The following is a 15,669-nucleotide window of genomic DNA, read 5'->3' on the forward strand; positions in this document are numbered from 1 at the left end:
TTTGTCAAAACTATTATTGTATCGATTGATGATTATTTTTAAAATAATGAAATAAATTTACCCTTTAATTACGTTTGTAGCAGTCAGGAGGTTGACAAAAAACCGAATAATTATTAATTATGTATGCATGATATAGTAATACGATAATTATCTTAACTAAATCTTGTTACTAGCGACTGCGTTAGTCGAAGCGGGACTAAAGAATTATCAAAATAATGTTACAATTAATAAAGTTAGAAATTAAAACAATGGGGCATTGAAAGGCTAATACGGGGATCTTGGCTACCGTGGAAACCTCCCTGGGTGGTCGCCAGGTGGTTGCCTGGGAAGATTCCATCAGTAGTATAGTTCGTCAGCATTTTCGTAGGATCAGGGTTCCGTAACTCTTAAGTTGGCGCAATGTGAATCAAATTAAGTTTTTTTTTAATCGATAGATTCATTTTTTGTCATTTGTTTGATTAATTAAATTATTTATGCGATCGTTTTTATTCTTTTATTTATTAATTTTAGAATTAATTTACAGGTCGTCGACCCCCTTAACCTGGTGGCTGAAAAATTATTTTTACTATTTTTTTTATAATCAAGTCATTTGTACAAAAAAAAAATATCTCGCTTGTATTTATTTGTTCGTCAAAAATTATTATTTGTTGGATTGATGTTTATTTTAAAAAATTAAATAAATTTACTCTTAGAAGTGGTTTGCAACATAAACAAACGCAAAGTTTTTTTTTTTAAATCGATAGCTTTTTTAATCATTTTACCTGGTTCAGGGAGGTAAACTATAATTAATTTAATAGATTTTTTATCTGTAAAGTTAAAAATAGCCATATTATTATCTATGTGAATTGTGAACACGAGACTATTATACTTTGCAACACTAAACGACAGTCAAATTGCCATTTTCCTATTTGTTTCGGTGTGTGCAGTGTGGTGAATAATTGATGAAATCATCGTGTTGTTATATTTTGTCTTACAAGAAAATACAATTGGCAAGTTAAGCCGAGAAGACTGATGTGTATATCATTCCCTTATTCTATTTTATAACAAATTTAATTCCCGTCGTTAGACCTGTTTATCACCTTTGACGGATGTCCTTGTACATATTGCAAGAAACGAAGTGGCGGTAAATTTAAGTTTTACTTTTTTGTGACAATCTAATATGTAATTTTTTTATTAAAAATAAAAATGGGTAGTTCAGAAGAACATGTTATCACAAGTGAAAGTAAAAGTGAGTGTGAAACTGCTGAAAATGATGCCGGCGATATTTCTGAAAATGATGTTACAGATAGTACAGACCAATCTCTAAATGTTAGTACATCATCGAATGTACCTATGAATGACCCTAATCCCTCTAAAGAGGGTGATAATTCCGCTGCCGGAAGCTCAAAGAAAACTAAGAAGAAATCCAGACACGGGAAAAAAGGACATGTTCCTTCGAAAGACAACCAAGAGAGATCTACCGTGCGAAGGATTCATCATGCTGGCACAAAATTTAAACAAAGTAAAAAACGAGCACAAAGTTTTCCTTCCATTTCGAAATTCTTTCTTCCTTATAAAAGACCGCGCAAAGAAGCTTTTATTCCGCCTACAAAATTCCTTCTTGGTGGTAATATATCAGATCCATTAAATCTTAATAGCTTGCAAGACGAAGATGTAAACAGAGCAATGAATGCCGTAACACCTGAATCTTCTCCACTCCCAACACCGCCAAGGCACAAGGCTAAGATAGATGTTATAATACCACCTAATATTAGAGATCCTCTTAACCTAATGGAACCTTTAGATAATGAAGAATATGAGAAAAGACTGGAAATGCAACAGCGGAAGCCCCGCAAAAAACCAAGAATAAGACGTCGTACGACTGAGACTACCTTACCAACCGTAGAAGTAGTGACTGAAAAAGAAGAAGGTATTAAAGAACCACTACCCCCTGAACCGTCAACATCTACTGCTGGATCTAAGGCTCGTAAAAGATCTTGTAGTGAAAGTGAAAACAGTTCTCTAAAAGGAAAAGATGGCAAAAAGTTGCGAAGGATGGATTCTTTGGATAAAATTGTCAGTCCAGTGGTTCCTCAACCTGGTGCCTGGATGAGGGCTCGGCCACAACAACGGGCAGGCACTCAGGAAAGACCTACTTCACCACATAGAACTAAGCTGAAAAGTTTGTCTGAAGAAGATCAGAAAATGCCAACATTTCATCCAAAAAATTCAAGATATCAATATGGAAATTATGATAGGTAGGTTTTAGTGTGCTTCTGCCCATATCAACTTGAATTTTTTTTTATTATTTAATCATAAAAAAGTAGCTGTAAAATCTTTATGTTTCTACCTCCATAAATTGTACTACTATAAATAACCAATTCCTTTGTATTTTGAATAACAGTAAACTTTTTTTTAACAAAATTTAATTTAATTTATGTATTTACAGGTATTATGGATATCGCAACTTGAATGCAATGATGGACATAAGACTTCAAGTATTTGAAATGCACCGGCACCTTTTTCAAAACAAGGATGTGCTGGACATTGGCTGTAATGTTGGGCATATATCAATAGCTGTAGCCCGCACTCTTGGCGCTAAATCAGTTGTTGGAATTGATATTGATAATTTGCTAATCGGTATATATTACTATTAACTAAATATGTGAACTCTTATAATTTGATTTTTTAGTATATTTTATATTATTAATAATCCAATTAATTAAGAAAAACGAATTATTAAATATTTTTTTAAATTGATTGTATTTATTTACTTACACAATTTTTCTCATTCATAAAATTTAAATGTAATATAGTTGATCATGTAAGAAATACAGTATTTAAATTTCCATACTATTCTTACTTTTTCAGGAAGAGCAAGAAAAAACTTAAGGTCATTTATACCTGTTCCGTCAGAACAACCAAAGACAGATGATGACAAAAAGTATGAAAAAGAAAGTGATGATAAGAAATTAGAATGTGATAAATGTAAAGAAGAAAAATGTAACGATTGTACGACTGTAGACCAGAAGCAGGAAAAAGAAGATGATTCTAAGAAAAATTTGTCTGGAAGGAAATTTAGGAAACCTAGGAAGAACAGGAAGTCAATACATAAACAGGAACAAGGGCAATGCTTCTTCCCTGTTTCCATGTCCATTATGTTTGGTCCACTTGGTGAACCAAAAACTGAAGAGTCAATGCTGGGTTTTCCATATAATGTTACCTTTAAACAAGTAAGTTTAAAGACTATTTAATCCAAGTCAAAAAAAATAAAAAAAATACTCTATTCAATTAGGTTTCAAATTGAACAAAGTCATTTTTTAAATTAAAATGTATTTTTTTTTAATTAATTATAGTTAAAAGTGGAACTACCACCAATTCAGAATGTAGATTCTGCAGTGAATAAAAGGGAAGAATTGCCGTAGTTGCTGTTTTAAAAAATCTGTGTTTACTATAAAAATTGTTATCTCTTGCATGAAATTCAGCACCACTAAGTCCAAACCTCTTTATCATTAATATGTTCCATATAATCTTGAACCGAATAATATGGTATAGCTTTTATTTTATTTTTAATATAAATTTAAATTTTTTAATAATGTTAAAAACCTTTATATAAATCCTGAACTGGTTCAGTAGATACATACTGCAAAAAAAAAATTGTTTACTATGACTGTTATTCTAAAGGAAGACAATGTTAAGAAACGTGCATGTTTTGAAAGCATTCATCATCATCACTTCAGCCTAATACAGTCCACTGCTGGATATAGGCCTCCACAAGTTTGTGCCAAAAATGGCGTGAACTCATGTGTTTTGCCCATAGTCAACACGCTGGGCAGGCGGGTTGGTGACCGCAGGGCTGGCTTTGTCGCACCGAAGACCCGTCTTCGGCCTGTGTATTTCAAAGCCAGCAGTTGAATAGGTATCCTGCCATCAGTCGGCTTTTTAAGTTCCAAGTCAGCAGTCAGTCAGTCAGCTCAGCCTATTGCAGTCCACTGCTGGATATAGGTCTCCCCAAGTTCGCGCCAGACATCCCGGTTTTCTGCAATCCTCATCCAGCCTACACCGGCAATCTTACGTTAGATCATCGGTCCAATGGGCCGGAGGACGTCCCACACTGCGTTTTCCAAGACGCGGTCTCCACTCCAGGACCCGTCTGCTCCAGCGGCCATCGGTCCTGCGATACAGATGACCAGCCCACTGCCACTTCAACTTACTAATTCTGTGGGCTATGTCGGTTACTTTCGTTCTCTCGCGGATAGTCTCATTTTTAATCTAATTGCTCGTTGGGCGACTTTAAACTTGCGGACCAGTCCCTTCGTCAGTGCCCATGTCTCGGCTCCGTATGTTAACACAGGCAGGACGCATTGCTCGAAGACTTTAGTCTTCAAGCATTGCGAAAGTTCCAAGGCGGTAGTGGAACTGTGTTATCCCTTAGCCGCCTCTTACGACATCCACGTAAAGAGAGGGGTGGCTATATTCTTACTGCCGTAACCACACAGCATTTTGAAAGTATTAAGAACACAAATTTCTGCGGACGAGTAAGAATTAAAAAAAATCTTATTCGTAGAGCTTTTCTTGACATATTATGGGGACTTTATACATGTAAACTGCCACAGTAAATATATGCATGGAAAAATAAATAACTATATATATTTTAATTACTTAATTTTATTCTTACTTTATTTCCTAAATATGTTTATTTAAGTAACTGTTTACGATATATGTATACATTTTAAAATTAATATAATAATAATAATTATTAGGTATTTATTTTATTTTATTTTATTTTATACTGTATTGTACATCACAATAATATTACAAACAAAATGTAAAGTTAGTTACATATTATGAAGTACAATGGACAGACTTCTGGCTAATTAACCATTTCTTCCAAACAACCCAACTTGGTAAAAGTTGGCTTTTATTTACTTTATATATAATTTTCATTTATTTTATGTTTAACATAATATTAATTTATATTTATCTTATTTACAGGGTAACTATGTACCCCGTGAAGAAGTAGCAGTCGGTTCTGGGATGGAGAGCCCGCAATTTGATCTGATCCTTTGCTTGTCTACAACCAAATGGCTGCATCTTAACTGGGGTGATGCAGGTCTTAAGCGTGCATTTCGGCGGATGTTTGCGGACTTACGCCCCGGAGGCAAACTTGTATTGGAAGCTCAGAACTGGGCTAGCTATAAGAAAAAGAAGCGTTTAACGGTAAGTTAAACTTAAAAGATTACAATTATTTTATGATAATAATAAAGTACTATACTAGGTGATCCACGCAGTTTATATTACTTTTGTGTTAACTGTTGTCCACTATTTCAGTGTTCTTTATTATATTACTCTTTATTGTATAAAGCAAAATGAAAACGTTTAAATATTAAACAAGGAATGGTGGTCATTATTGTTATGGACAATTGTTACATTTTTTTATCAAATTAACTTGTTTTTGTTTGTCTTGAAATGTTTTCTTGAAAGTTTGTTTACTAGACAGATTTGGTTGAGAAGTCTAAAAAAAATATTTGTTAGTTACAAAATATTATAAAAATTTATAAATGTAAGCATTTATTTTGTATATTATTGTATTGTACACAGAGATCTAGTCATGTCTGATCATTTTTTTAAATCAAATGTTATGATCTAAAATTTAATGATATGATTTGAAGATATAATTGTTATGGTATGTTAAAAATTAGTCATGCTGGTAATAGTTGAAAACTATCTATAAAAAGATTTCGTAATAATAACAGAAATGGTGCTAATAAGTTTGTAACAATATCTCATGATGATTTCAACGAGTTTGGCTCCGTCAGCTTTATTTCGATGAAAAACCCAATGTGAATAGCTAAAGACAAAACAATAATCTGTTGACAATTATGTTTTCATGTTTTATGTAATTGATTACTATACATATTTAAAAAAGGGCAAAATCATTTTCTCCTTTTGGGACACAATATTTTTAAATAATCAACTCCATATTGTGTCCTCTTTCAATATGAAGTATATTTATTATATATAATATAATAAAGTAGGTTATAACTTGAAATACCTATTTGTAATCATTACGTAGTATAAAACAAAGTCACTTCCCGATGTCCGTATGCTTATACTTATATATATATATATATATATATATATATATATATATATATATATATATCTTTCCAGCCTATTGCAGTCCACTGCTGGACATAGGCCTCCACAAGTTCGCGCCAAAAATACGTGAACTCATGTGTTTTGCCCATAGTCACCACGCTGGGCAGGCGGGTTGGTGACCGCAGGGCTGGCTTTTTCGCACCTAAGACGCTGCTGCCCGTCTTCGGCCTGTTGTTTCAAAGCCAGCGGTTAGATGGTTATCCCGCCATCGGTCGGCTTCTTAAGTTCCAAGGTGGTAGTGGAACTTTGTTATCCCTTAGTCGCCTCTTACGACACCCACGGGAAGAAAGGAGGTGGCTATATTCTTTTTTTTCGTGCCGTAGCCACACAGCACATATATATATATATATATATATATATATATATATATATATATAAAACTTAACCTTTAAAACTACGCAACGGATTTTGATGCAGTTTTCTTTAGTAAATAGACTGATTCCAGAGGAAGGTTAATATGTATAATACATGCATAATATATTCAAATATTTATTTTATATTTTATATTTAGTATCAGCATTGCACCCAGGCGGGTCGCTAGTATAATTATAAATAACTCAATCAAGTAGTTATACAATTTTTTTTAAATAACTTAAAAAATCACCTAAATTTTAAACATGAAACATTATGTCGTTATACCAATTAGCAAAATTTTCTTTAAATATTATGTGTTGTACAATAAATGAAACGTAATATTCACGTACATGTAGCATTAAAAATAATAAGTTATTGAATAACAAGCTATGTGATGTTGATGATGTAATTGATAATTGTGTAATGATATGATATGATAATGTATAATGTTACGAAAATTTATTATAGTTAAAACCTTTAAAACCATAAAAAGGGGTAACCATCTTTTTTATAATATATAATAACGTCATGTTTAGGGCAGCCATACTCAACCTTTTTTTATAGGGGCCACTAACACGTTTTAGTCATGGTGTCGCGGGCTGCAAGCAAAATTATTTAGAATTATTTAGGTTTTAATTAAAACGTAATTCCAAGTTAACAATATAGTTACTTTATTAATGAAAAAATAAGTTTTGACACAGCATTTAATTATATGCGCATGCGGCCCGCGGGCCCCAGGATGAGTATAGCGGGTTTAGGGTATAGGTCGATGAAACATTTTGTCATTTAATATGATTATAATTTGCAATTTAATAATAAACAATAGTTTATTTTGGCGACATATTTACACGAAAATTATTATTTTTTTTTGTTGCAGCCGACGATTTATGAGAATTTTAACTCAATCGAGTTGTTTCCTAATAAATTTCGGGAATATCTCCTCTCTCCGGAAGTCGGATTCAGTAAATGCTGCATCTTGGGAGTGCCGCAGCACGCCAGCAAAGGATTCCGGAGGCCAATACAGCTGTACATCAAGGGTGACTTCACTCCGAGCAAGGCGCGCTGGTCCGACGCGTACGCGCCGTCGTCGCACCACCGGCCGGAGGCGGAGCCGCCGCGCCGCACCGTGTACGCGCCCGTGGCGCCCGCCTACCGGCCCAGCGACGACGCGCCCTCGTGCGGTGCCGTGACGCCCTACTCGCCGAACTTCGACTGCTGTGCGGACGACTCTCCGTTCTACAACCCGCGCAGCGACTCGTACGCGCCGTCGTACCAGCCGCCGCGTCCGACGGTGTACGCGACGCTGCCTTCACCGCTGGGTACGGCGTCGCCTGCCGCGTCGCCCGCCGCGTCCCCCGCGCCGCACGCCTCGCCCGCCCCCGACCCGCTGTCTGCACGCGGCTTTCCTGCGCCCGAGCGCATGCACGACGAGTGACGACTGAACTACTTGTGGCTCATCCGCCTTCCGTTTTTTTTTTTTTTTTTGTAAATAAATGTAGATCCCCTAAGATTATGTTTCGATAGGCTAAAAATATTTTATAATATGATATTCTTAACGTATTAAGCTGTTCGTGTTTTATTTTCATCCTTTTCCTATTATGAAGAGTAACTTATTTTTATTTTACTGTTTTAATACAGATCTAAGTTCAAAACAAAAATTATGAAACGAATTATTGTTACCCCAAGCGGTTTTAATTTTTTTTTCTATTATATTTGGAGTATTTATAGTATAATTTCTTTGTTATATTACGTAAGTTTTCACATTTTCTTTGAATCTAAAATGTATTTCACTTACATTAAGAAAAAAAAAGGTTACTAAAGAGGCTTATTTTCCAATTCCATTGAACGCACGTTTAACGTTATTAACGTTTATTTTACTAAATTTTCGTCAATAAATGTATAGAACATAATGCAACAATAATTTTTCTAAACAGCAATAATTATTTACAAAATACTGTTTGTAATTGATCTATACTAGTCTATAAAAAGATCTCAGTGTGAGAGTTCACGGGAGGGCTTGTTAGAACACGGGAGAGATTATATCTAAGAATGTAATGCTATATGATCCTATAAATAGTACCTATTTTATATTTACGATCTTACCTAAACCTGAAAAACATTCGCTGAAAACGTATGTGTCGTTAGCATTATGTATTTGTTTTTGTATACCGAAAAAAAAAAAAACAGTCAAGATTAGCTGAACGTAAATCGATAAAGATTTTTTTCCTTTTTATAATAGCTACGCTAACAAAATGTTCGGATAAAGTTTAACTAAAGCTTAACGTATTCATTAGTTCGAAGTGCTAGTCGTCTCTAATCCGAATTTCTTACTATCATAAAATAATACATTCTCCGAATATTTGTATTGTTTTCTGCCAATGCGAAGGCCAAAAAATCGTTAACATTCGCGAATACGAATGTGCAAATGCGAATTTTTGTTACATCACTAATATGTGCTTTTTGAGAAGGATGTCGCTTTAGCCAATATTCCACTGCAGGCCTTTTTCCCCATGTAGGAGAAGGAACAGAGTAAGGTCCACCACGCTGCTCCAATGCGGGTTGTCGGATATATTGCCTACTATGCTAACCTAACCTAACCTAACCATCGCTATCACGTGTACATGATAACAACCGGAACCGACGGCTTAACGTGCGGTGGGAGACCCACAAGGACCGCACTAACACCCAGACCACGGCAAACATCTGTATGGCCAGTAGTACAAAATGTTTGTCATGTGCGGGGATCCAAACCGCAACAGCCACAAACCAGGTCTGTGACCGTTGTGCCAACGCGTCGTCATCAACATCGCGTGGTATGTAGTGTATCCATTTGTATAACAATATATTATAATGATCTAACATCTAGAAGCGACCTTCCCCATCTGTCTAATGATATTAAATTGTTATTTATCCTATATCCTATATGCTAACATAGTAATTATAACAGGAAAATAAAAGACAACCCAACATTTACATTTTATACAGGCTTCATACTGTCAGTTGGTATTAAATTGATTGAGAAGGATGGCGCTAACCTAATCCTCCACATTGCTGTAGGTACTATACGTTAGCTCTGAATAGAATACTTATTCCCAACGTTGTATTTGTTTTTGAAGCATAACTGAAAAGCTCTTCACTTTGAAGTTTTCACTCTCTTATTTACTACTTTACACAAATTAGGATATTCCTCGCGCAACTCATAAAGCGATGAACACATTCCTTTCAAACCAACCATTTATATTCATCATTAACAATCTTTTAATTGAAGAAGGTTGTAATTTTTTTACCAAGGTTGAAATTGTAATATTTGTGTCAAAGAATTTAATTTTGAATGATAAGTTTCAAATAATTAGTTTTTACAATTTATGTAGGTACCTATATTATTATTAAAATAACACTTATATAGTTGGATACTGTTATAAGACCTAGAAATTGAAAAAATATTTATAAATTAGAATTTAGGTGTCGTCCTCCAAAAAATTTATGGCACGAACTCATGGCAGAACCCATAACCGGGATGTCTGGCGCGTACTTGGGGAGGCCTATGACCAGTAGTGGACTGCGAAAGGCTGAAGTAAGTGTGTGTGTGTGTGTGTGTGTGTGTGAGACTCCTAGAAAAATACAAATCCACTATATCCATCTTTAATAAAATGCTTCTCTAGAAAAACACTATTCTAAAAGGGTACAGGTTTTAACTGAGGTAGGGTACAGTAGGAAATTCCCTGCTCCAAATATGGATTAGCCCGACTGGGGCACTACCTCGACCTTACAGAAGATCACAGCTCTGGTCCTTCCCCCCTCCCAGGAACAGTGGGAGATTGGGGAGAGGGTCGGTGACGCGCTTGCAATGCTTCTGGTGTTGCAGACGTCTATAAGCTACGGTAATCGCTTACTATCAGGTGAGCCGTACGCTTGTATGCCGACCTAGATATATAAAACAAGGTATTCACAGTCGTTTAGGACATGACTACATAAACTATAACAAGAAAAACATGTGACTTGAGTTACACATCACCTATTAAAAATATTTTATCAATTGCACTATTTTCTTCATCCGCAGGATATAGGCGAAATTATTTGTGTGTAATTAATAAATCGAAAAGTCATACATACAACAATTGGATTGCATTCAATTGTACCACTTATTTTTATGAAAAGTAGTTTACTCCTTCAGATCGACTTTTTAAATAGGCACAAAAAGGCTTACTAGTCTAAGAAAAATATTAATACCATATCAAATAGTAAATACACGAACCAAATAATGTCATCTATCGACGATGACCTACGATGGCGTTATTAAAAAACGTCGTCTTATAATAACGCCATCGTCGTTAGATGGCGTTGCGAGAACCTTAACGAGATCATTCGTTCAGTAGATTTTACTCCTCGTATTTTCATATCGGGGCCCTTATATGAAAATCAATTCTTAGGAGTAAACTCCAAAAACAAAAAACCCGCCTGTGTGAAGAACAACTAAAGGAACATCCATTATTACGTGATCTCAGAATGGTGGGGGGACGGATCCAATGAACTCTCACAAAATCTTATTTAAACCGACGGGGGGACAATCGATAATCTCAAATCAACTTTAAAAAAATACAGATATTAAAAAAAAATGAGTGTTCAGTTTGCCCGCTAAAATAAATCTTATGGCTGTTAAAATCATTTAGTTTCTGCGTTGAATTTAATTTAATTTAAATAAATTAACTAGTATACTTGAACAGCTTGTTACTTCCCGCCAATCTCTATTATATTCAGCGTCAATCTCACCTAAGGGGGGAGTGGGGTCTAGTAGAAAATGATTTCAGACGGGTTTTTTGTTATTTTTTTTTTTTACTATTATTTTATTTGTCTTTTTAGTTAGTCAAATAACGTAATCGGTTCAATCCATTAAAAGAGTTTACCTACATCATGTGGTTGATTAAGTAATGCCATGGAATCAATACATTTTGCCAAATTAGTGGTACAACAAAACTAGTGGTAAAACAAACTCTTCATAGGCATTTTGTGCTGCCTCTCATGTATTGAAATTTTTTCCCGCCAAAAAGTTATCCAAATTCTGGAAAAAGTATAAGTCTGTAGGGGCAAGATTTGGTGAGTACTGTGGATGACGGAGAACTTCCAACCCCAGCTCTTGTAACTTGGAGACCGTCTGCTGTGCAGTGTGAGGTCACGCGTTGTGGTGCGGGAGCAGCGGAGCCGAGCGAATGACCAAAGCTGGTTGGAGACGTGCGAGCTTCCCCATTATTGTGGTTAGTTCTTCACAGTACACATCTGCAATAATACTGATGCCGTTTGGTAAGAAGCTATGATAAATTACACCGGCGCTAGAGCACCAAATAGTTACCATCACTTTCTTAAGGGTCACTTTTCGTTTAGGGCATTGTTTAGGCACTGAACCAGGATCTAACCGACTAGCTGAGCGTTTGCGATTATCGATTAGAATCCATTTTTGCCACAAGTAACAATACGATTCAATATGCCTTCGTGTGTTGAGCAGTGCAAGGCACGTCTCGACGCGTATTTCGCGCTTGCGTTCATTCAATTCGTGAGGCACACATTTGTCGAGCTTCTTTACCTTGCCAATTTGAAGCAAATTGACCAGTATTGTTTTAGTGCTAACTTCGAAAGCTGCTGCTAATTCAGCTGTAGTTTGAGAATCATCAGCCTCCACAATCGATTTTAATTCGTCATTGTCGGCCAACATTTCTGGCCAAGCACGTGGTTCATTTCTTAGGTCAAAATATCCGGAACGAAAGTGAGCAAACCAATAACGGGTGGTACGATCATTAGTAGTGTTTGCACCGTAAACGTCGTTAATGTTGCGTGCCGCTTCTGACGTTTTGCTACCACGATGGAATTCATACTCCATAATCACTCGTATTTTTAACATAATTATCCTTGATGACGAACATGTACAAATGCGATGTAAGCAGAACGCTAATCATTAAACAAATGACTAGTTATGAAAATAGAATTCTATATTTTTAAAATAAACATAATTTAGAATTCGAGTTCTTAGCGATTTTTTTAGGTAAAGACCTAATATTTTTTTGTTTGACAATGCTTAAAATTTTTTCAGAGTAGTTCGAATTTGATAAAAAAAAAATATTGGAGAGGCTACTGCCTGAAGTTGATCGTTGTCTAGGAAGCCATGTTAAAAAAGATGACGTCCTAGTCGATATGCAGGTTACATTCATACATAATATAACCTGCATATCGACTAGGAAATCATCTTTTTTAACCCACATACGCGGTTTAAGGCAGGAAACTATCCCTTTGTCAAAGATAATAAATAACTGATATAAATTTCTATTTTTTGGCTGGGTTGGATTGGTTGGGCATAGTTCTACTGAGGTAGGGCAACAACCAACAAACACACACACACACTTCAGCCTATCGCAGTCCACTGTTGGACATAGGCCTCCACAAGTTCGTGCCAAAAAATGGTGTGAACTCATGTGTATTGTCCATAGTCACCACGCTGGGCAGGCGGGTTGGTGACCGCAGGGCTGGCTTTGTTGCACCGAAGTATGCACCTGTGTATTTCAAAGCCAGCAGTTGGATGGTTATGCCGCCACCGGTCGGCTTTATAAGTTTGGTAGTGGAATTGTGTTATCCCTTAGTCGTCTCATGCGACACCTACGGGAAGAGAGGGGGTGGCTATATTCTATATTGCCGTAGCCACAAAGCTTAAGGTGGTAGGGCATAGCAGGACCATATCCTGCTCAAAATCTGGAGCAGTCCGACTGGGGAAGTCAATAGGCTACGGTAATCGCTTATCATCAGGTGAGCTGTACGCTTGTTTGACCTAGTCGCATACCTCTTTTTTGACCTATCGGACCTATGAGGGACCTGGGTACCTACCCATGGTCCCGTGGAGTCGCGGGCTATGTCCAACGCGCACGGGCCAAAACCCTTGGGGTGTTCCTACTTTTTCGCTTATGCCTGAACCGTGGGGACGCTATAGAACTTCGGCAATCCCGCCAGCGTTTTTTATGTTTATGTTTTACCATTTTTTTTAAATGAATGTGTATATAACATAACACAAAATATAAATAGAATCAATATACTTAGACACTGGGCAGAAATTGAAATTACAAACATACCAATTGCTTGGTTCGGGCAGTTCAAGGCAAGTTAAATTAAATGTAGTTTGTAAAAAATGTTTGTGATATTACATATCCACTTTTATTTTATTATTCACTAGCTTTTACACGCGGCTTCGCCCGCATTGAATTTTTTTTAATAAAAAATACCCTATGTTACTTCTAATACCTCCAAAAATATTCGTACAAAGTTTCACGATGATCGGTTAAGTAGTTTTCGCGTGAAAGCGTAGCAAACAAACTTATATTCACATTTATAATTTACATAATATTATATACTTATATAATGACAGAAAAAAAAAATAACAATGAATATAGAAAAATCCCAAACAGCTCAATCTATAGTCAATTGGATTGGATATTGACGTGACCGTCGATAATACAGTGCAACGGTATTACAGTACTCAGGGTTGGAACTTAATTACTGGACTGCTAGATGGCGTTGAAGTAGTTAGATTTTGAGATTTTTTGACAATTTTTTTTTTATTTTTCCTAAAAAATAAATATATTTTTTTTCATAAAAGTATCCTGTGTTACTTACTTTCTACTCGAAGTAATTCGACTTACGTTCTAATCGAAGAATATGTGTACAAAGTTTCATTAAGATGGGTTGAGTAGTTTTCGCGTGAAAGCGTAACAAACAATCTTACATTCACATTTATAATATTAGTAGGGATAAGTATTAGAAATTCACTGTGGTTAATTAGGCTTTAGATCTCTTCTAGCATGTGCATTGTTTTAAAGAAATATATTAATAACGATATTGCCATTCCCAATCACTTTCATAGCATTCAGTTTTTAATTGGAACTAATAAGTTCGATGTTGGATTAAACAAATTCCAAAAACTTAAAACGGCAAAATAAAAAATAAATAAAAAATACTATTTTGTTGGTTTGAAGTATATATATATTTACCTACCTTTTTTTTTAATGTGAGAAAACTGCCGTATTTTTCTTTATTGGTATAAAAGAGATGTGTTGTGAGACCGCTGTGTTCTTTGACAAGTATAATTATTTCGAAGTAGACTCTCAACCGACGAATGCTTCAATGAAATTGCGCGTTCGCTGTTTCGATAAAAGTAGAGCGCGGCTTCAGACCCTTTCGAGTGTTTCGGTCTAAGTTTTCAATGTCTTCACTCTTAAATCTACCTGTTTTATTTTCCATGTTTTGATTTCGCTTGTGATTGCGAAAAGGTTCAACTGAGATGTAATTAATATGTAAATCCAGGTCTGAATCGATTTTTGTTTGCGAAATTTTTATACTTCAGTTTAAGTGTAACGATTTTTTATATATATTTTATAATAAAACATGTGTACTTGTGAAATAAGGGGTATATATAAATGAGAAAGTAACGATTGACTGCTATATGATATTTTGAAAGAGTATGGGTAGCAGCTGTAGACAAGAAAATAAAGGTAAGCGCTGTAAAAGTGTACGTTCCTCTAGTTGGCCATAAGTTCTGTCTGAAAATACACATAAAACAACCATAAATGACCAGAAAATGACAAAAATCTGTAGAACCCGATGCTGAGAGTGTGTTAACCAATTGCTTTAACTATTACGCCAACGCATCATTCTATACAAACTTCTATATGTATATCGAAATGAATTTAGTAATTTAGAAGTAGTATTTTATAACGAATGTTTATATCGTTGAATTGTAGTAAATTGTATATATATATAACGTAATATGAACAGAAACTGTTCATACCCTTAATTTCATCCCACCTACCTATGTGTAGAAATTAAATACACGAATTCTTTATTACAATCAATCCTGACTAAAGGATTGATTTATTTAATTTTATGATTCGTCCGTAAGAGGACTAATAATAAATGGGACTTTGCGTAGGGATTTCTATGCGTCTAATTATATTGAAACTTAACAAATAGGTTATAGTACTTATAACATTTTACGTAGGTTCTTATACTTCGTAAAAAGAACATTTATAAAAAAGCTTATCTGTAATTAATCACTTTGTGATTTGAAGGTATCAACGGGATTTCATTATTAATCCTATTTAATCTCTCATTCCGCCCGTCCCACATATGCATATTATGGTT

General features: G+C 35.3%; 2 protein-coding genes across 2 annotated transcripts; one reads left to right on the forward strand and one right to left on the reverse strand.

Annotated features, from left to right (window-relative positions):
• Positions 1-865: 865 nt before the first annotated feature.
• Positions 866-8,059, forward strand: LOC123654003 (7SK snRNA methylphosphate capping enzyme bin3-like). Its single transcript, XM_045589965.1, has 5 exons — positions 866-2,237; positions 2,429-2,619; positions 2,851-3,212; positions 4,975-5,199; positions 7,373-8,059. Exons 1-5 carry the CDS (start codon positions 1,186-1,188, stop codon positions 7,928-7,930), a joined length of 2,388 nt encoding a protein of 795 aa, XP_045445921.1. The 5' UTR covers positions 866-1,185; the 3' UTR covers positions 7,931-8,059.
• Positions 8,060-11,665: 3,606 nt separating this feature from the next.
• Positions 11,666-12,367, reverse strand: LOC123653797 (histone-lysine N-methyltransferase SETMAR-like). Its single transcript, XM_045589779.1, has one exon. It carries the CDS (start codon positions 12,365-12,367, stop codon positions 11,666-11,668), a length of 702 nt encoding a protein of 233 aa, XP_045445735.1.
• Positions 12,368-15,669: the final 3,302 nt, after the last annotated feature.

This window comes from Melitaea cinxia, chromosome 5, assembly GCF_905220565.1.
Source record: "Melitaea cinxia chromosome 5, ilMelCinx1.1, whole genome shotgun sequence".
NCBI lineage: Eukaryota > Metazoa > Arthropoda > Insecta > Lepidoptera > Nymphalidae > Melitaea > Melitaea cinxia.